The sequence below is a fragment of the Martes martes genome (assembly GCF_963455335.1).
Source record: "Martes martes genome assembly, chromosome: 9".
In the NCBI taxonomy this organism is placed as follows: Eukaryota; Metazoa; Chordata; class Mammalia; order Carnivora; family Mustelidae; genus Martes; species Martes martes.
The window spans coordinates 117,561,303-117,582,227 of record NC_137896.1 but is presented as its reverse complement, the minus strand read 5'-3'; the positions used below and the strand labels follow the sequence as shown (position 1 = coordinate 117,582,227).

General features: G+C 41.4%; 2 protein-coding genes and 1 pseudogene across 5 annotated transcripts in view; 1 reads left to right on the top strand and 2 right to left on the bottom strand.

Annotated features, from left to right (window-relative positions):
- Positions 1-3,631: 3,631 nt before the first annotated feature.
- MRPL33 (mitochondrial ribosomal protein L33) lies at positions 3,632-13,305 on the top strand (the record flags this gene model as incomplete). The annotated part of the gene is made up of 6 exons (XM_080813667.1): positions 3,632-3,733; positions 4,381-4,474; positions 5,344-5,362; positions 7,111-7,217; positions 11,040-11,149; positions 13,211-13,305. 6 exons carry the CDS (start codon positions 3,632-3,634, stop codon positions 13,211-13,213), a joined length of 435 nt encoding a protein of 144 aa, XP_080669793.1. The 3' UTR covers positions 13,214-13,305.
- LOC308348534 (small ribosomal subunit protein eS4-like) lies at positions 8,520-14,256 on the bottom strand (annotated as a pseudogene). The gene is made up of 2 exons (XR_013968497.1): positions 14,237-14,256; positions 8,520-9,297 (listed from the first exon to the last, which is right to left on the bottom strand). The product of XR_013968497.1 is annotated as a small ribosomal subunit protein eS4-like (transcript).
- RBKS (ribokinase) overlaps positions 13,943-20,925 on the bottom strand; it is an 83,742-nt gene continuing 76,759 nt past the window's right edge. For 2 of the 3 annotated variants that reach the window (XM_080812667.1, XM_080812668.1), the window contains one exon: positions 13,943-15,361. In XM_080812667.1, coding sequence (XP_080668793.1) covers positions 15,188-15,361 — 174 coding nt within the window. In that variant the 3' untranslated portion in view covers positions 13,943-15,187. The remainder of the gene's footprint in view (positions 15,362-20,925) is intronic. The other variant, XM_080812669.1, reaches the window with a different exon arrangement.

Sequence of the window (20,925 nt, the reverse complement as noted above, 5' to 3'; positions counted from 1 at the left end):
GACTGACCCTGTAGATAAGAATAGTGGCTGTACTTCCCAGCCATAAGTCAGGTGGGTCATAGGTATGATAGTGGTCTGGACAATGGGCAGTCAGGGACCTCTCGGAACAGTAGAGGAGGAGGGGAATAGCTTCTAGATCTTGGGTCTGAATCCCAGTGCTAAGCCCTGGGAATGCAAGATTAACTGGTGTAACACAGACACTATGTCTAAAGCTCTGCGAGAATAAATAAATGTTCTCCTCCACCTGCTTTCCTGGGCTGAGAATCCAGGTGAAACAGCTGTATCTTTCCCCCACTCAGCACCTCCCCATAACAGAGATGCGCGCCCCTCCCCCAAGGCCTTCACCCCTTCCACCTGGGCTGCCGGGATTCTCTAATTATTCTACACTTTAATAAGGCACAGAGGCACAGAGGGCTCATTATGTAAATTCAGGCAAAAAAAAAAAAACCACCCCAAAACCCAAATCATGAATCGCATCTGTATTAATAAACATTGTAATTAACACTTACCAACTGCCAACAAAGTGTTAGATGTAAATAACAGGTGGATGCAGGTTGAAGTAATGAGACTAGAAAGCCATTACTTCCTTTCTACTCTGTCCAGGAATTTCAAGAAATAGTTCATATGCTATCTCTTTTTATTCATTCATTTATTTATTTTTGGTTTTTTAAGTAGGCTCCACTCTAGTGCAAAGCCCAGTGTGGGGCTCAAACTCAAGACAGTGAGATCAAGACATGAGCAGAGATCGAAAGACCAATGCTCAACTATCTGAGCCACCCAGGCACCCCGATAGCTCTTTTAAAAATATTTTATTTTATTTTATTTTAAAGATTTTATTTATTTATTTAATAGAGAGAGACACTATGAGAGAGGGAACACAGGTAGGGGGAGTGGAGAAGCAGGCTTCCCCCTGAGCAGGGAGCCCAATGTGGGACTCGATCCCATGATCCTGGGATCATGATCCCAGCTGAAGGCAGATGCTTAACAACTAAGCCACCCAGGTGCCCCCAAATTTTTAATTTATTTACTTAATCTCTACACCTAGTGTGGGGCTTGAACTCATAACCCCAAGATCAAGAGTCACATGCTTTTCCAACTGAGCCAGCCAAGTGCCACCCTACTATCTCTTTTTAAAAACAAGCTTATAGGGGAGGCTGGGTGGCTTAGTTAAGTGTCCGGCTCTTGATTTCAGCTCAGGTCGTGATCTCAGGGCCCTGATTTCAGGGTTGTGATATTGAGTTCTGCATCAGGCTCTGTGCTGGGCATGGAGCCACTTAAGATTCTGTCACACCCTCTGACCCTCCCTGCTCAGTGTACACACTCTGTCTGTCTCTCAAAAACAACAACAACAACAACAAAAAAAAAAAAACCAAAGCCCCCCACAATCTTATAAATTCTCCTGAACTCTGAAACCACTAGTACAATTTATCCACTGAAACGACTAGTACATTTATCATTGTTTGCTATTTAAACATATTTAATAGTAATTTAACATTTGTGTGATGCTGTCTTATCTCAGATTCATTTATGCATTCAGCAGCTAGTCAATATATGTGGTAGGCACTGTTCTAGGCACCAGGATACAGCAGTGAGGAAATAAGACAAAGTTCCTTATCTTAGGAAGTTTACATTGTGGTGGACAAAGACAGATAATAAGGAAATCAACAAATACGCACACAAAATATTAAATGGTGAGAAGTGGTGTAGGGAAATGTAAAGTGAGGTAAGGAGAATAGGGAGTGTGTGTGTGTGTCTGTGTGTGTGTGTGTTCCTTTCCTTCTGTGGCCAGGCTTTACTGATTAGGTGACATTTGAATGACAGAATTTATTGATTGTTTGCATATACAGCATGAGAGAAAGAGGTAACAATTTGGCTCCTGGGCTTTTTACTTGAGCAACTGAAAAAATGGAATTGCCACACACTGATATAGAGGAAGTCTTAGAGATACAGAGCAAGTTTGGGAATTGATTTTGGACATGTGATGTCAAGTAGGCAGTTAAATATGCCCATGTGGAATCCAGAGGAAAGGTTGAGACTGGAGATATAAATTTAGAAATCCTTAACCCCTAGATTTTTCAAAACCCAAACTAGCTGTGACCACCAAAGGAATGAGTGTGGACAGAGAAGAGATCTAAGGACTGAGCATGGGCCTGGGCATGGGCCTGGGCATGCCTCCACTGGAAGGTGGGTGAGGTGAAGACAGAGAAAGGATTGCTGATGAGGAAAGAGAAGAACGAAGAGAGTGGATACCTGCACACCAGGTGAAGGAATTTTTTCAAGGAGTGAGCCACTGTGTAAAATAATACTGACTGATGCTGAGTAACAGAAAGCTCGAGAATTGACCATGGGGCTTGGTACTGTAAAGATCATTAGGCCCTCACCAGAGTGGCTTCTGTTGAGAGGAGGAAGGAGGGAGGCAAAAGTTGGATGCCAGATTCTGAGAGAGAGAGAGCGAGCTGTCTTAATCCATTGACTGGATACTGGTTTTGAAGAAACCAGCTATAAAATATAATTTGAGTATGGACTAGATATTAGGAAACTATTGTTAATTTTTTAGGAGTGAAAATACTATTATTGTTATAATCTTAGTCTTGACACATACCTACTTAAATGTGTAGGGGTGAAGGGTTGTGATATCTGCAACTTAATTTCACACAGATTAGCAAAAAACCATATATATAAAATATATTTTTCAGACTACATAGCAGAATGTCAACGTTTGTTGAACTGGGCATATAGTGTGTGTGTTCATTGCACTATCCTTTCAACTTTTTGATATGTTCGAAATGCTTTTCTTATAGAAAACTTGGGGAAAATTCAGACTCTGGGCCTCAGTGGTGGCAAATGGATTTTTTTATGGTTTTTTTTTTTTTAAAGATTTTATTTATTTAATTGACAGACAGAGATCACATAGTAGGCAGAGAGACAGGCAGAGAGAGGGGGGAAGCAGGCTCCCTGCTGAGCAGAGAGCTCAATTCGGGGTTCGATCCCAGGACCCTAGGATCATAACCTGATCCAAAGGCAGCGGCTTAACCCACTGAAGAACCCAGGTGCCCCGGCAAATGGATTTTTAAAAGACCACAGGTGACTCTGATATACCATCAGGGATGAGAACCACTGAATAAATGCCCCACTGAGCATGAAACTGAGGTGTGAATAGTTGAAAGACTTTCCAAAGGACAGAACAAAGGCTAAAATGCATGTTTCTTGACTTCCAGTTCTGTGTACTTTTCTTGTATATCCTCTAAAGGAATTTCCTAGATAAGAAACCTGACCTTCTTGAACACCTAAAACTCTTTATCAGCAGATGAATTGCACAATGCAAAGAAGGTTTTGGGCACTTAGGGGTACTCATTTGTTAGAGTCAGGTTATCAGAGGACCAAAAATCATTAGAGGGTTAAAAAACTGTAAGGTACTAAGGACAAGTACAGTCCTAATTAAAAAAAAAAAAAAAAAGAAAAAGAGTTGAATTATATTGTACTGAAGAGCTAAATTTTCTTTTAAATAATTTTATTACTTTTTGTGATGATAATCCATGAGATTGAATTTTATTTCACACGGTTGTAAGATTTAATATCTAGACAAAACCAAAGATTAGGAAAAAAAATCCAAAGTCCTGATTATTGGGAAATGAGGTTACAGATGAAGTTCTTGGTGTTGAAAGAGCCCGGGTTCCTTGCAGAGCAATATGAAGAACTGAAGATGCAGATTACTAGTAGGTCCCAATGTCTGGTGGGAAAGACGAGTCTTGGCCATCAGACAAGACCTGAGTTGGAATTCTGACTCTGCCATTGACTGGTTCGGTGACATTAGGCAAGTTATGTGAGCGCCCGAAATCTGTTATACAGCCCCTTTTACAGGCACGAGGTGCTGGGATGCAGTTAACATAGATGCACAAGGTGGTGCCGTCTTGGAAATCCAACAGGTGACTAAGGAATGGGGGGTATTCAGGCGGGGTTTCTAACTCCAAAGGGACTGAGAGCAGCTCTTAACCAGATGAAGTTGGATGGCGAGAGGCAAAAGAAGGCAACATTTTAAGGAAATATGGGATTGTCGTGGAGCCTGGAGCAGCTGAGAAACACATAAAGTTTTTGCGGCTTTAATGCTGGTGATGGCCATTATTTAGTGAAACAAGTATGGAAAAGCCTAACTCTGACCTAGAAATAAGACGCAGAGCTTGGGGCGTGAACCGGAGCGCTTTAAACTCTCTCTTTGCTTGGGAAGGGGACTCCAACCTCCAGCACCACAGAAGTAAAATGCCTGGCCTGGGCTGAACACAACACACAGGTGGCGACAGGACGGGAGGTTTACGTCGGCGGTGGGGTGGGGGTGGGGGGGCGTGGCTCCAGGCAGCTCCTCGACGTTCTCTTCCGGAACAGGCCTGTGCCCCGGAAGCAGTTGTTTGTCGAGCGACTCCGGCCCGTTTAGGAGGCTGCGAGCGTGTTGTCAGCATGTTCCTGTCCGCGGTCACCTGTAAGTGGGGATGGGGGCAGCGGCAGGGCCTGCGGCGAGGGCGGGAGGAAGGCGTCGGGACGGTGCGGGGCCGAGGGCGCGCGCCGGCCGGGGAGGCTTCCGCTACTACTCTCCAAGGCCTTCAGGACTACAGCGTCCGGCATGCCCCGCGGCGCAGCGCCTTGCGGGGCGGGTTGCGTATGGGGGTCTGCGGCACTAGTTCTTGGTCGGGTGGGTTCCGAGACAGCGGTGGTCGAGTCTGGTCAGCAGTAATGGGGCGCTTTCCCCTCCCTCCGTACGGATGTGGTAGCACAATTCCCGAATGTCCTAACTGGGAAAAAAACCCTCAGAATTTTTAGTTAACTCGTTTCAAATTCCGAAGATGAGGAAATGGCTTGAGAAGGGCAGTAACTTACCCTAAGTCAGTACAGCTGGGCTGGGAAAGAAGTGTTTGTCTCCCCAGGTCCTCTCTCTTCCCTGCACCAGGCCAACTTCTAGGTTAGTTTCCCTCCTCCACCTGATGTGGTGGTGGTTGCAGTTTGCATGGGTTAACTTGTCAAACCAGTGGCTTGTTCCAGGGCAAATATTTTGCACCGTAGAAGAGGAACATGTGGAACAGATCTTAGAGAGATTTGAAAAGTAACCGGTCCAACTGAAGAGAGATTGTGCAAAGCATTGCATCCAGAATGTGTTGGTCTTATTGGATCTTTTGTCTTCTTTCTAGAATCCTAGCGGGATCTCTGCAAGCTAGGGAGTAGTTACCTGAGTGACAACCCATTGCATACTTCATCACTTACCTGTTTATTACAGACATTAATATGAACTTTGCATAAGAAAGATAATAAGTTGATATTTTCTTTTCTCTTTCAATCTTCCTCTCTGCGAGAAAGTTGCCAAGAGCAAGTCAAAGTAAGTAAGGCTTTTCTTTTTTTAAACTTTATTTGTTTATGTTTGGTTTGTTTTTCCAGCCATTGCCAACACATCCTTATGTTAAATTAAGCATTTGGTCTTGATTTTCTGAAAGTTGGTTCGAGGCTTACTTACTTGGTGAATTGTTTTGGCTCTGTAAACTCTTTGAAAAAATATTTCCCCTCCTGCCCAACTGACTTACTTAAGTGAGTGTTCAAATAATTGAAGGAACTCTTGCTGTCTTGTTCCTAAACAAGTCATTAGGGTTCCCATGCTCTCTTTGGATTACCGCCATATTTCTGCTTCTTCAGAGGGAGGACTGGGGGCCATTTGTCTGAGGACAGGGATCTGGCTGAAAAAGCTGTGATTTGATTGAACTATAGAGTCAGTTTTAATGAGTTTTGTAATCCTTTGCATTCATGGAATAAGCATTTCAAAAACAGCACAGATTAAAGATTCCATGCTATACCAGAGATACTATAAATACCAAACTGGCATCTCAAAATAAATTTTGTAGATAATAACTGAAGTAAGATTTTATGTGTTAAAAATAGGAAAATTCTTTTCCAGAAAAAAAAAAAAAGGAACATTCTAAAACAGCCTTTGCTTACAACCCAAGACACATCACAGATCATAAAACTAGATTTTTTGGATGAAAGTTAATGAAAAATATGTAAGTTAGTGTTTTCTCCCATATAGGTTTTATTCATTTTGCTTTTCCCACAGTCCAGTTATTTATGTTAGAATTCCCCACTCAGAGTTCTGTAGGAATCTCCCTTGCCTTTGGTTTCTTTGGAGGTACTCCTGCCTTTCATGTTCTTTGTATCCTTGGAGCATCTATCAAATATGTCTTGCCTTATATACCTCATATATACAACTCACCTCCATACTATTCTGTTGATCCCTGGAGGGGGGAGGGGCAGCCTAACAGAGCTCCACATTTTCCCTAGTGCATTCCACAGAGTAAGCACTTAATAGGTATTTGTTAAATCTTTCTGAATGAATGTCTGCTGTCTTTCTTAATTAACAAATATTGTGTGCCTCTTAATATATGAGGCACTGTGCTGGACATTGAAAGGGAGGCAAAGATATGTAATGTATTAGTAGATGCTACAGACTCTTTTTGGAACTAGATGAGAAATAAAATAGCCTGGTCTGCATAGGGAAGCCAGACACATGAAAAAGTAACAGTACAAGGTATTAAAGGCAGTGAGGAACTAGTGAGGAAAAACATGAACTTTATGTTTGGGATGACTGTAAGTTAAACGAAATATGAAGGAGAGCAAGGTCTTACATGTTAGCAATGTAAAAGTTCCAGTCTTTTTGTTTTGTCTCTTCTGATTGTTCTCCTGTTGCACATCCTGGAAGACAGGGCTCTGTTGAGATAGCCGTCTTTACGACTTCCTGACTGGCCAGCTAGGGTTACCAGGACTTTTGTATTTTCCCCCTTCCTGACTTCTGCTTCTTCTCAGTGGTGGGAGTCTGAGTCTTTTCCCACAATGTGGTTTTATCTTGTTGATTGGTTAGTCGATTACCAAGGCACTCAATAATGAAACAAACCTTGGGTATCAGAGCCGTTGAAATTGTGGTTTATGGAAAATGTAGGCTGTCTTAGAACTGAACCTTCTTAGGGCTAAATGATGTCCCACAGCTAATACTACTATACAGAGTTCTCAAAATGTGCCATCCTCCCATGACTGATTTTAGTCTATTTCCTCAGCTTATAATAGCTTATTTTTAAATCTTAGAACCATTCTGGTGAAAATGCTGAGCCAAGCTGGGACAGGTTACTCCTTCAACACTAAGAGAAGCCGACTACGGGAGAAACTGACTCTCTTGCATTATGATCCAATTGGTAAGATTCAGAGAAATTACTCCACAATAAATTCAGATGCTTTCAAGGCTTGCTGCCCTTTCCAGACTGAAGTGCAACATGTCTTGGCGGTTTTGTAGGCCCTTTGACTCTCTAGCTTTCAGTCAGCGAGTGAGTATTGAACGTTTACTGTAGTGCCAGTGGCTGTCCCAGGTGCTGGGATACACCAGGACACATTCAGGCTGAGTGTCTGCACTCTTGGTACTTGCAGTCTGGTGTGGAAGGGAGAAAAAGAAAGAAAAAATGATGTTCTATTCAGTACTTTGAGGGAAACAAGCAGGATGCTGAGATACACTATGAAAGTGGGGAGAGGCAGATTCCACCTTTAGCCTAGCCTTTAGATAGAGTGGATCTGGGAAAGAAACCAGCCATATAACGAGAATAAGTGAGACTGTTCTGGAAACAGAAAAGAGTGTGTTCAGATGGGGAGGGAATATTCTCCTGGGATCATCGAACAGTGGCAAGCGGTTAGGTCCAGATTTGAATTAAAGTAGTGTGGTATCTATATATTAGTGCAGGAAGGTAAGAAGTGTCGTTTTCCATTTTGTACCGTCTGCTAAAATGGCATAATAAATGGTAACTTTAAATGGTCTCAGTAGAGAGGCGCCTGGGTGGCTCAGTCGTTCAGCGTCTGCCTTCAGCTCAGGTCATGATCCCAGGGTCCTGGGATCCAGGGCTGTGTTGGGCTCCTTGCTCAGCAGGGAGCCTGCTTCTGCCTCTGTCTGCTGCTCCCCCTGCTTGTCCTCTCTCTCTCTCTCGCTAGCTCTTTCTCTCTGTCAGATAAGTAAGTAAATAAATAAATAAAAATCATAAAAAATATATAAATGGTTTCAGTTGATAGAAGTGTTTGTCCAAAAGACACAAGTGTTCCCAAGGCCAGATTGCCTGCTTACATACAAGACAGCAGCTTATTGCTATTGGTAGAAGCCCAGTTTTGGATTTCATGAGAAGATTTATATAAAGTAAACTAGCAAACAGATTATTTGTTTTAAAACTTCAGGCCATTGGTTTCATTTTTGTGCCCTTGATTCTGAACAGCCTCTTGATAATTGCTTCTGAATAAGAACTGTACTGGAGCTTCTGGGTTGTTGACCGTGCAGTGACTATGGGAGAGTGACCTGCTGGGAGAAGGCGTAGAGGCTGTGCGTCCCTTCCCCGTACCTGCCCTATGTGTCACTTCATCTGGCCGCTCCTGAGTTACTAATCACTGATAGCTGGTATCAAGATTTTTCTTCTTTTTTTAATCATGCTGTGTTAGTTTGAAGTACAAAGATTCCAGTCACATCACCTGTAGACCCACTGCTCTGGCTGCCAGTCTCTTGTCTCTCTCCTAAGCAGTGGTGAGGCAGATACCCTTTCCACGGGGAAGAGAAATGATGGTTTGTTGCCTTTGCCAATAACAAAAATGTTGGAGAGCTGGTGGCAAAGCTCTTGTATTGGCATCTTTCAGGTGAACTGTATCAAAAGAGCCTGAGTGTCTGTCTCTGTCGGTGGTCAGACCGATTATTCCCAGTTAGCACCTCTGGTCACCATACACAGATGACCAGTGTCAAACTTGACGGCCTCCATCATCTTTGCAGTGTCCAGATCCATCTGAATGGTGTCCTTCACCTTAATGAGAGGATCAGGGTAGCAGATGGTACAAGCATCATGGGTCACCAGGTGAGGGATTCCTTTTGTCCCCACAGAGATCTTCCTCACTTTGCACAACTGCTGCTTGACCTCAGGTTTAACATGATGAACAGCAAAGTGACCCTTGGTGTCCTACGTCAGACGGAAATTCTCCCCAGGCTCGTAAAACCCGCAGCGTAGGTTACATCAGTTCGGACCTTGCCATCAGTCTTAATAAAACCCTGCATACAGATCTTCTTTACTCCATCTCCTGTTAGGGTGTACTTAAGTCTGTTCCTTAGGAAAATGATGAGAGGGAGACATTCTTCTCAGTTTATGGGGACCAGCAGATGGCTGAGGAGCAAGCACAGTGGTCAGTTCATCCAGCGTCCAGTTGCTGTGGACCGCCGCATGCTTTGGATACTTCTTGGGACCATAAGCCATGGCTGTGCTAGGCATGAAAAGAGAACAGAATTGAGTTAAATTGTAAGATACCCAGTTGGTGATCAGAATTGAATTGGTACTGCAATCTTATTACCCAAAATTAATTCATTATATAACAAAAGACGGATGCTTAACCTCATAATCACCTTTTTTGTTAACTAAGAATGAGCACTCATAGACTCTCACTTCTGGCCAAGATGGAATAATAGGAACCGAATGTCCCTTCCCCCTGGAAACAACAACAAAAGAACAGCATAGGCAATAAAAGACAGCGATCCCCGAAAGAAAGGAGACAAACTAGTGTTTGTGAGTGGTCAGACAAAATGGAAAATTCCATCTTGTTTGCTTACCTGCACAAGCCTCTTATCTTCAGATGTCATGAACACGACCATCTGTACTCTCCAGGTAGTCTCTGATTTACAGATGACGAATCTGATGCCAAGGATCTTAATCAAGGACACACAACTAAACTATGTCACAGAGATTTGAACTCAAGACTGTTGGACTCCAGAGCCCGGGCCCTAAACCACTCTGTATAGGGACCTATTAATGAGAGGTTTCACAGGAGACCAAAACCTACCTACCAGTGCATGACTTCGGCAGGATATTAGCACAAATCCTGGCTAATAGCTACATTCATAGCTGCCTTCAGAGTTGGTACAGAAGGTCTTATAACCGCCATTGAACCATTCATTATGCTCCGTTCATCACTAAGAGAAATAAAAATATCACCTTCAAAAAAAAGGTCTGTACCAGTGGGAAGACGCATTTAAAAAAGGCTCTGAGAAGCCCCGTTGTAAAATTGGATGATTTCCATTCTTTAACGGGGATAAAATTCCCTGCTGTTTTTATGGTGTTACAGTTTTGGTCATTCTTTACCATAATAAAAAAGGAATTCCCGGTTTGTACCTAATGACTGAGAGTCTGGATTTCAGGATGATACCTCGTATGGTAGAAAAATTGGAATGACAGGTATGTGTCTTAGTCCTTTTGGTTTGCTATAACAAAATACCACAGACTGTGTAGCTTATAAACAACAGAAATTTATTTCTCAGAGTTCTGGGGCCTGGGAGGTCCCAAGGGCAAGGTGCCAGCACGGTTGCTTTCTGGGGGAAGGCCGCCTTCCTGGTTCGTAGCCTGTGCCTTCTTGTGTCCTCACATAGTGGAAGGGCAAGCAAGCATTGTGGGGTCTTTTATAGTGCATTAATCCCGCTCATGAACACACCCTCATGACCAAAACACCTCCCAGAGGCCCCACCTCGCAATACCATTGTGTTTGGGGGTTAGGATTTCACCATAGGAATTTGGGGCAGGGGGGCACAAATTTTTCAGACCACAGCAATATGATACTGAGTTGGTGTGAAACTCTTCTCCCTCTGATTTCTTTGTATCAGCTGGTAAAAACACAAAGTGATGAACTTTATAGTAAAGTAATCGTTTTTCTAGAGTTTAGCTCCTTTAGGGTTTATTTTTAGGAACTTGTGCAACATTCATGTTACTTGAATAACCTTTCATATTTCCAGTATGAAAATGTATGAGGATTTTCATCCTTAGTGTAGAGTTGTTAGGAACTAATTATTTGTCAGATTGATTTTGAGTTTTGAGATTGGGAAAGGACACAGCCATGAACAGTTCGGTTCCTAAGTTGAAAGTGGGAGAGAAGATTCATATATAAATTTCAAACAGACTGTTAGAACTTTTCTGATAAGGAATGGTCTAAGCCTGGACAGCATGACTTTGTCTTTTCAGAAGAAGAGATAGTTCCGGGACAGTGGACTGCCTGGCTTTCTGCCCACCTCCTGAATGCCCCACAGGCTAGCGTGCTGATGTCTGCCCAGGGGCCTGCCCCATTGCCCAAGGTACCAAATAGCTTGGCAGTCCTCCCAGCAGATGTTACTGCAGTGAGTAGAGTTAGTTTAAGGGTAATGTTTTGTTAGTCTGCTTTATAAAGGAAATCAGGTAAGGACACAGAGAAGTTCCCAATTATTTGAGCATTTCATAATATAATCTGGCTAGAACCAGCCTCTGTCTTTTCAAACTCCTTTTCCTCATATAAAACAAGATGCTGATTTCCAAGGAGGATTAAAGGCTGAGGCGTAAATTTACTAAACTTTGCTAAATATGTGAAGGCTTACCATAAAGAAAATGAAAACTTGTCAGTTTTGATTCCTTGGATGACTAAACAAGACAATATAGACTTTAATTGAAGCAGAATAGATTTAGGTTAGATATAAAGAAAGAACTTGACAGATTCATTCTTCTACGAATTAGGCAGCAAATATTTTGACAGAAAATTAGTTTCTGTTTATGATTATGGATAGCAGTGTGTCATTTCAACCCAACTGTATATCTGGCAACAGCCCTGTGAGGGAGTTGGAGTTATCCCCTCTTAGGGAAGCAAACTGAAGGCAGAACATTGTGAGAAATTTGTCCAAGGACTCACAGCAGATGTAAATGGTAGAGCCAGGGTTTAATAAATGCAATCTTTTCAACTCCAGGCTCCCTATTTTTTTTTTTTTAAAGATTATTTATTTATTTATTTGACAGACAGAGATCACAAGTAGGCAGAGAGGCAGTCAGAGACAGAGAGAGAGGAGGAAGCAGGCTTCCCTCAGAGCAGAGAGCCCGATGGGCTCGATCCCAGGACCCTGGATCATGACCTGAGCCGAAGGCAGAGGCTTTATTTAGCCCACTGAGCCACCCCGGCGCCCCTCCCTATTTTTTCTATGACATGAAGCCAAATTAATGTTCCTATTACTATTTTTTTAATTGGGGAGTGCTATAAGGCATCAGAGGAACAGTGAAAACCTTATTGCTCAGCATCCAGTCTCTGATCTTTCTTCCTTTTTTTTTAAAATTTGAGATTATACTTATTTATTTGACAGAGAAAGAGAGATCACAGGTAGGCAGAGAGGCAGGTAGAGAGAGGGGGAAGCAGGCTCCTCGCTGAAGAGAGAGCCCAATGCCACCGATCCCAGGACCCTGAGATCACGACCCGAGCTGAAAGCAGAGGCTTAACCCGCTGAGCCACCTGGGTGCCCCTGGTCTCTGATCTTTCATCCAGGCAATTAGTACCTTTTAAAATATTTTATTTTTATTTATTTATTTTAGAGAGAGAGAGAGAGAGAGCATGTGTGTCCACACGTGTGCACGCGCACACACACGTTATCGGGGGAGGGTTAGAGGGGAAAGGAGAGGAAAAGAGAATCTTGAACAGACTCTGGACTGAGCACGGAGCACAAAGTGGGGCTTGATCTCTGACCCTGAGATCACGAGGTGAGCTGAAACCAAGAGTTGAATGCTCAACTGACTGAGCCATCTAGGCGCCCCAGGCAAATCAGTACTTTTGGTTTTGTTTCAGAGAGTGTACTCTGTTATGGTATTTTCAATAATGAGATTTGGGTTATAACTTTCATTCTATTACCATACTCGAAAATCAAAAGCCATCTCTGGAAGTACACGATTTGATGTGTGTTTACTCCTCCAGCCAGACTGCCGTTTCTTCCTTGGTCTGCTCAGTTCTTGTTGCTTTTTTCTCTGGAGTCCAGCTCTCAGTCTGTTCCTGCCCATCGCCTGCAAGTGTGTTCCTTAACTGGGTGCAGACTTCGAGTGTTTGCCATGTTTTGTTCCTAGTTTTGTTTTTTGATTTGGATATTTCACACTGGGTGGGAAATAACCTTGTGGGGTACCAAAGACACCACTGATGGGCTGGGGAGCCGTCCCTTGATTTCCTTCCCATTTTCTCTAGGTCTCTCTGGCCTCTGGGATCGAGGAACTGAGTTTGTAAATCTCTTCCATCCCCATGTCAGAGGAATAGTAAAATCAGAGAAAGGAGAGTGCTTGTGGTGTGATACAGGTATTTATTTAAAAATGGTGATGAAACCTTCAGCGTTCTGCTACAACCCATTTTTCTCTTTCAGTGAAAACAAAAGTTCTCTTTGTGGAACAGAAGAAAATACGTTCCCTATAAACAATGGATTGAAAATGAATTTGATTTATAAATGAGAAGACTGAGGGCGGGGTACTGATTCAGAAATTCTGCAGCGTGTTATAAAAGAAGAGGAAATGGCACGGAATCACTGGCTCCTGTGATTTGAAGGCCATTGTGAAGAAAAACAATGTACCGAAAGAAAGTTCTTCATATTAGGACATATATCATTGCATCACATTTATTTATCTTTCTGGATATTTTTATAGCCCTTAATAAAAAATATTAAAATAGCCTGTGCTATTGTCTCTTGGTGATGTTTTCCCCCACTCTTTGAAATAAAAAACAACTACATCACTAAAGAATAACCATTGTTCGTATAAAAGAAAGTTTCCATAGTGAAACTTGTGCAAAACTTTCCAGTCTGCTCCTCTTTGTACCTCATAGGAAACGCAGAGTCAGTCTCCAGAGTGATCTTGAAAAAACTCCCGTGTAATAACAGAGATGGTAACGGGGAACAGGAATAAGAAGGGGACCAGCCTTCTAACACAAAAGAAACCACAAGAACTTCTGTTTTATGCTTATAAAATCAGGAAAAATGACATTGGCCCGTATTTTCAAACTCTAGTCACTGAAGCAGTAGCTGGGAGTTTCTAGGAATGCTTTGGACTCCCTTTATTGTCTAGATTTCTTTCTTTCTTTCTTTCTTTCTTTTTTTTTTTTTTAAAGAAGAGCTATGGTGTATTTCCATAGAGCCGCAGTAGGGCTTCTGGGGCATGGCAGCACACAGCCAACCAACTTGGAAATCCCACTGATAATCCCTAATGTTCAGGTAAGACTGCCCTACCCAGACTGACGTACTTTCTGATGCAAGCTGTTGTTTCCTACAGATTTTCAGAAATACTCCATTTTCCCCTCACATTTCTGACTGAATGGAAGAAGGGCAGCTTTTGAGTTTTGCTGGTTCGTATTCTAGACCATTTAAAGCATTTATGTAGAAGAATGATGGCTTGCTTACCATAGCCTCAAGCAGGACGAAACCAATGTTCCAGAGTAACAGGTGTTCCCTCTCCGTGGCCTAGTCCGTCCGTGGAGGACATGCGAGAGTAGCTTTTCTGAAGTTGGGATTAGAAGTAGACAGTTGTGGAGTCCCCGGGGGCTTGTGGCATTAGAGTCAATCAGCTGTTTTCGGGCATCTTTTGTTCAATCTCTGGCTCAAAGCTGTAATAGGGGAGATCTTGGCTATTTTTCGGTTGAAACTACACACAGTCATTTTGGGTTACAAGAAAAATCCTTCACCTGGTCCTACCTAAGCCTGCTATAAAGGGCCTGTGACTCATGAATCGACATTTTAAAAAAAGCAAACCAACAGCTTAAAATCTGGCTTAAATGACTTGTCTCTTCAGCACAAGCGCTGCATGTGGCCCACAGGTGGTGTTTACATTTTTAAAAAATCAATTGCTGATACTTAAGCATTGAAGAAATTTCAATAAACATCCAAACTTCTGGCTTCTCTCGCAAAACAGAAGCTTCAACAACGCTAACCCTGAATATCAACCGTCTCTCTTAGGAACTGCCTGAACAGCCCAATTCATGTGCCCCCTTCCCTTGCTTAACGTTCTCTGCTCGGACTCTAGACACTGTCGTCCACAAGCCCTGCTCCGTGGCGGCCACACAGCATCCATGATCTGTTGGCAAGTGAGTTTGCTGATCCTGATCCTCGTAATGTTTATACACGTCCCAGTCGTGGATTCCTTAATTTTTGGTTGGCTCTTGCAAATACACGGAAAGTAAAGAAATCATCATTATAAAAAAGTAAATGAAAGGCTGAGAATGACTTCGGAAATGAACATATTTGCAAAGAAAGGCGAAGAGGATATTTTATAGTAAGCTGCTGGCTGAGAGAGGCCACCTCCCTCCCCCCAGTCCATTTTATTTCCAGGTACATTTATTTTAGGGTTAGTAGCAATCAAAACAAATCGCGTGGCAGGTCTTTTTTGTATGGATAAGATGACTGTGTTCCTGTAGCCTGGACACTGACCGCTGCGATGAAATTGGATCTCCTGAGCATTTCTTCCAAGGGCAGATTTGGGTAGTAAGCCAGGTAGAAGGCCAAAGCCCCCACGAAACTGTCACCAGCACCCTGTAATAAAAGCACAGTTGTGGACATAAGCATGTAGTCACCTGGTGCCCAGACTGTATTTGAGAAATATTTAAGTACACCTTTTATTGTAGAAGAGTTTTAAATTTACATAAAAAGTAAAAGGATAGTACACAGATTTCCATATACCCCACATCCTGTTCTGGTAACATCTGGTAACCTCTGGTAATGTGGTGCATTTGTCATAATGAATGAAATGTTATTGATACTAGCTGAACTCTGCTTTATTCAGATTTCACTAGTTTTTTTAATGTCGTTTTTCTGTCCCAGGATCTCCTCCAGGATACCCTGTTACATTTAGTTGTCATGTCTCCTTAGACTCCTATGGGCTGTGACAGTTTCTTGGACATTCTTTGTTTTCAATGACCTTGACAGTTGTTTTTTTTTTAAAGATTTTATTTATTTGACAGAGAGAGACACAGTGAGAGAGGGAACACAAGCAGGGGGAGTGGGAGAGGGAGAAGCGGGCTTCCCGCTGAGCAAGGAGCCGGATGGGGAGCTCAATCCTGTGACCCCAGAATCACGACTGAGCCGAAGGTAGACGCTTAATGACTGAGCCACTCAGGCGCCCTGACCTTGATTGTTTTGAGCATTGGTCAGATATTCTGCAGAATGTGCCTCAGTTGGAATCTGTTTTCCTCATAGTTAGGCTGTGGTTATGGTTTTTGGGAGGAAGACCACAGAGGTGACGTGTCGTTCTCTCATCACATTTATCAAGGGTACATACTGTCAAGAGGACTTGCCACTGAGAATGTTAATCTCGATTACTTGGCTAAGGCAGTCTTTGCCAGGTTTCTCCACTGTAAAGTTACTTTCCTCCCTCTTTTCATACTGTACTCTTCGGAAGCAAGTCACGAAGTGGAGTCCACGCTTAAGGGATAAGGCAGAGTATTATTTGGAATTCTCTATGGGAAATTTGTCTCCCCCTCCTCCGCATTTATTCAGTCACCTAATTGTATCTGAATGAACTCATGGGTCTTTAAAAAATTTTTTGTTCTTTGGGCTATAACCCAGTACTATAATTATTTTATTGCTGAAATTGTTCCAGCTTTGGCCATAGGGAGCTCTTTCAGTTGGCTCCTGTGTCCCTTTGACATACTCCCATTGCTTTGTTTTTCGAGTGCTTTACTTTCTGATACTATAAAATGCTCCTGGTTCATCTTGTATATTTCCTGCTTTAGTCCTAGAATTAATTAGCCATTTCTCCATTAAAATGGATGCAGTACATGGTGAGAGCTATTCAGATATTATTTTCAAACTAACTATAGGGACAAAACAGTTTCTCTCCCTTTTCTCCGAAGCTCCAAAGATCTGAGTTGGTAAAGTACCTATACGGACCCATAGAAATAGAAAATCCCAAAGTCTGTTGACTTCCGCCTCAGGCAGGGTTATACCTAGTCATTGTTCACCTAACAAAAATCATTCTGGTATTTAATAGCTTTCAGGGTCATTTTCCAGTTTTTCCCAGTTTGTTGTTCCTTACACCCAGGGGTTTTCATGACAAATCTTGAGGCTCTCCTTCAGCCTTCATGAAGGGCCTTGGCACGCAAGATCGTTCCAGTTGCAACGGAAGTATTTAATGAGCTCTATGGCCAGGACAGTGACGGGTGCTAGTAAAGGGTTAGAAGCCATTGTAGATTAAATGCTAAGTAGTGTGGCAGAGTTTGTAAATGTTACTGGATCCTAAGAAAGAGTTTGAAGACAGCCTCCTTGAAGAAGGGAGTTCTTCCAGATGAGACAGATTTATAGAGAAAGGAGGCCTCAAGGAACAAAGACACAGGAGGAGGAAGGAACAGAGTGAGCTCATGAGACAGTGAATGGCTTTAAGGAGAATGACATTTCCCCTTGTTTACACAGATAAAACAGTCAGTATTAAACTTGCCAAGGAGTCATAGTAACGCAGGTGTGAATTCAACACTTTCCTTCCTCCTATAAATGTTTTCTGAGGGCCCAGAATGTGTCAGGCACCATCTAGATGCTTTGCAATTGTTTATATTACTCTTTCCTGGTGGAAACAATGGGGAGAGACATGGCTTTTGCCCTCCATTAGTTTACAGCAGAGCAAAGCAACAGTGTTAATATTTGGTTTTCTTATTTACAAGGAAGGGGGGCAGTATTTTCTCTTTTATGTATCTTTTAAATTATTGCTTAAGCTAATTATAAGCTTATAGTTTTCCAAAAAAAACCTTAGGAGAATAAAAATATTTTATGAATAGGTAGGTCATATTTCTGTACCTCTCTCACATTTAACTTGTAGCCTAACCAGTGCAAAGGCACAGGGCTGCGGGGAAACATTCTAGCATCACTGCCAGAAATCAGTTTTATATAATCCTGTTGTCTAGTGGGATATTTAGCTGCAGACAAGATCTTTAGCGAAGTATAAAACACATTGTACGTATAGACTATTGAAATAATTTAAATTGCTTCCCATTATAGCCAAAGCCAGGGAAACACGGTGTTTGGTGGAACTGTGTGTGTTGGAAGCATTATTTAGGCAACAGTGATTTTCACAACCTGATTTCCTTTCATTCTTAGTGCTATACACTGTGTTTGTAGAGACTGCAAAGGTGCCGAAAAAGAAATTCAAGAAACAAAAGACAAAAACAAAAAGACAAAACACATCAATGTTGCTCATAAGCTTAGATGCAAAAACCTTAAAAAAGTTTAGTAAACTCTGTGTGTGTGTGTGTGTGTGTGTGTGTGTGTGTGTGTGTATGCACGCATGCATCTCATGACCAATAGGGTTTATCCCAGGAATGCAAGATTAATTTAACATTAAAACTAATTACATTTAAAACTAATTGGGGCGCCTGGGTGGCTCAGTGGGTTATGCTACTGCCTTCAGCTCGGGTCATGATCTCAGGGTCCTGGGATCAAGCCCCGCGTCGGGCTCTCTGCTCAGCAGGGAGTCTGCTTCCTCCTCTCTCTCTCTGCCTGTCTCTCTGCCTACTTGTGATCTTTGTCTGTTAAATAAATAAATAAAATCTTTAAAAAAAAACTAACATTAAAATATCAGTGTAGTTTGCTGAATTAAAAGCCTTATGATAATTTTAGAAGCAGAAAAAGCATTTGAAAAAATTCTACATCCATTTATAATAAAAATTCAACAAATTTGAAACAGAAGGTATAAATTGATCTTCTTGATAAACGGCATTTATGAAAAATCCACAGTTATCATCATACTTAATGAGAAAGATTGAATGATTTTCCCTCTATATTGGAAACAAATCAAGGATGTCTATACTCATTACTTCTATTTGACATCATACTGGACTGCTGGTCAGTGCAGTAAGATAAGAAAGGTTAAGCAGATTTGAAAGGAAGAAGTAAAACTCTTTCTTAGCAGATGGTATAAAAAATCCTAAGAAATTCAGCAAAAAAGCTACTAGAAATAGTAGATTCAGCAAGGTCATAGGACACAAGGTCAATATAAAAAAATCAACTGTATTTGTATATAGCAGCAATGAACAGTAAAAAATTTAAATTATCAAAACACACCAGTAAGTAGCATCAAAAATATGAAGTATTTAGGGTTAAATGAATCTGTGCTATATGAATGAATATGTGCAAAATTTATAACTCTTACTATGGAAAGTAAAAGAGATTAATGAAAACAAATAAATGGTGAGATAAACCATGTTCATGAATTGGAAAACTCAATATTGTTAACATGTCAATTCTTAAACTGATGCAAAGATTCAGTGTAATTCCAATAAAAAATCCCAAGTTAGAAATTTTTAGAAATCGGTAAACTGATTTCTAAAATTTATATGGAAATACAAAGGACCTAGAGTACATAAAACAATTTTGAAAAAAAACAAAGTTGGAAGATGTAAATTGATTTCAAGACTTACCATAAGATATAGTAATCAGACAGTGGAGATACTGATGTAAAGATAGACACTTAGATCACTTGAACAGAAAGAGAGTCTGTAAATACACCAGCAACTTAATTTTAACAAGGTAATTCAGTGGAGGGAAGGATAGCGTTTTCAACAAATGATGCTGGAAGAAATGGATATCCACATGGAGAAACAGGCAACTTCAGACCATACACAAACATTAACTCCAAATGGCCCAGAGACCCAAATATAAGGGTTAAAACAACAAAACATCTAGACGAAAATAGAGGAGAAAATATTTGTAACCCTGTGTTAGGCAGATTTCTTAAGATACCAGAAGCATAAAACTCTTAACTGATAAATCTGACTTTATCAAGATTTAAAACTTTTGTCCTTTAAAAGAATACCAAAAGACAAGCCATGAACTAGGAGAAGATATTTGTAAAACACATCTCTCATAGGGTGCCTGGGTGGCTCAGTTGGTTAAGCATCTGATTTTGGTTCAGGTCATGATCTCAGGATTCTGGGCCTGAGTCCTGTGTCCATGCTGCATGCTCAGCAGGGAGTGTGCTTGTCCCTCGCCTTCTTCCTCTGCCCACCCCCTGCTTGTTTTCTCTCCTTCTCTGTCTCAAATAAATAAAATATTAAACCCATATATCTGATAAAGCCTTCTTATATTTCAATAGTGCAAACCCCAAGACAAAAACCCCAATAAAAATTGGCAAAAGATTTGAACAGAGCCTTCATCAAAGAAGATAGATGATGGCAAATAAGTATATAAAAAGATGCTCAACATCATTAAACATTAGGGAAGTGCCGACTAAAAACACAATGAGATAATACTACAAACCCATTAGAGAGGCTAAATTAAAAAGCCTGAAAATACTGACTTTTCTTCCGGTGGAACAGCTGGAATTCTTATCTGTTGTGGGAATGCAAAATGATACAGACACTTTGGAAAATAGTTTTTGGCAGTTTCTTCCATCATTCAGCAAACACTTATCATATAGCCTAGCATTTCTCTTTTTAGGTATTTATGTAGAGGAATGGAAACATATGCACATAAAGATTTGCATGTGAATGTTTATAGGAGCTTTAAAACCGCTCCAGGTTGGAAATGATCCAGATGTCCTTGAACAGATGACTGTGGTACATCCACAGAGGGGAACACTACTTAGCAACAGAAAGGAACAAATTGCTTATACAACATGGATGGATCTCAAAAGCATTATCTTAAGTGAAAGAAGCCAGACACAAAAGACTACATACTATCTTGCACGGTTTCATTTATATGAAATTCTAGCAAAGGCATATGTATATCAACAAAAAGCAGGCCAGGTGCTGGAGAATATCAACTCCACAGGGGCTGCACAGGGAAATTTCTGGAGTGCTAGAAAGTTCTGTAATTATGATTGGTGGGCAAATGACTCTGCATTTGTCAAAACTCATTGAATCATACACTTAAAATGGCTGAAATCTTATGTGTGAAAATGATATTTCAATAAAGCTGATTTTTATATAGGCAGGGTTGGGGGATGGGAGACACTGAGTCATGTAGGAGTGTAATGTAAGTTTTGAAAACTTCGGCAAAATCTAGGTGCCCTTGGTTTATTGCTGATAAAAGTGCATGGTTGGGATAATTTTGAGACTTACGTGGGCCAGGGTTAATTGTTAGGATTGGCATATAGGAACCTATTAGGCCTT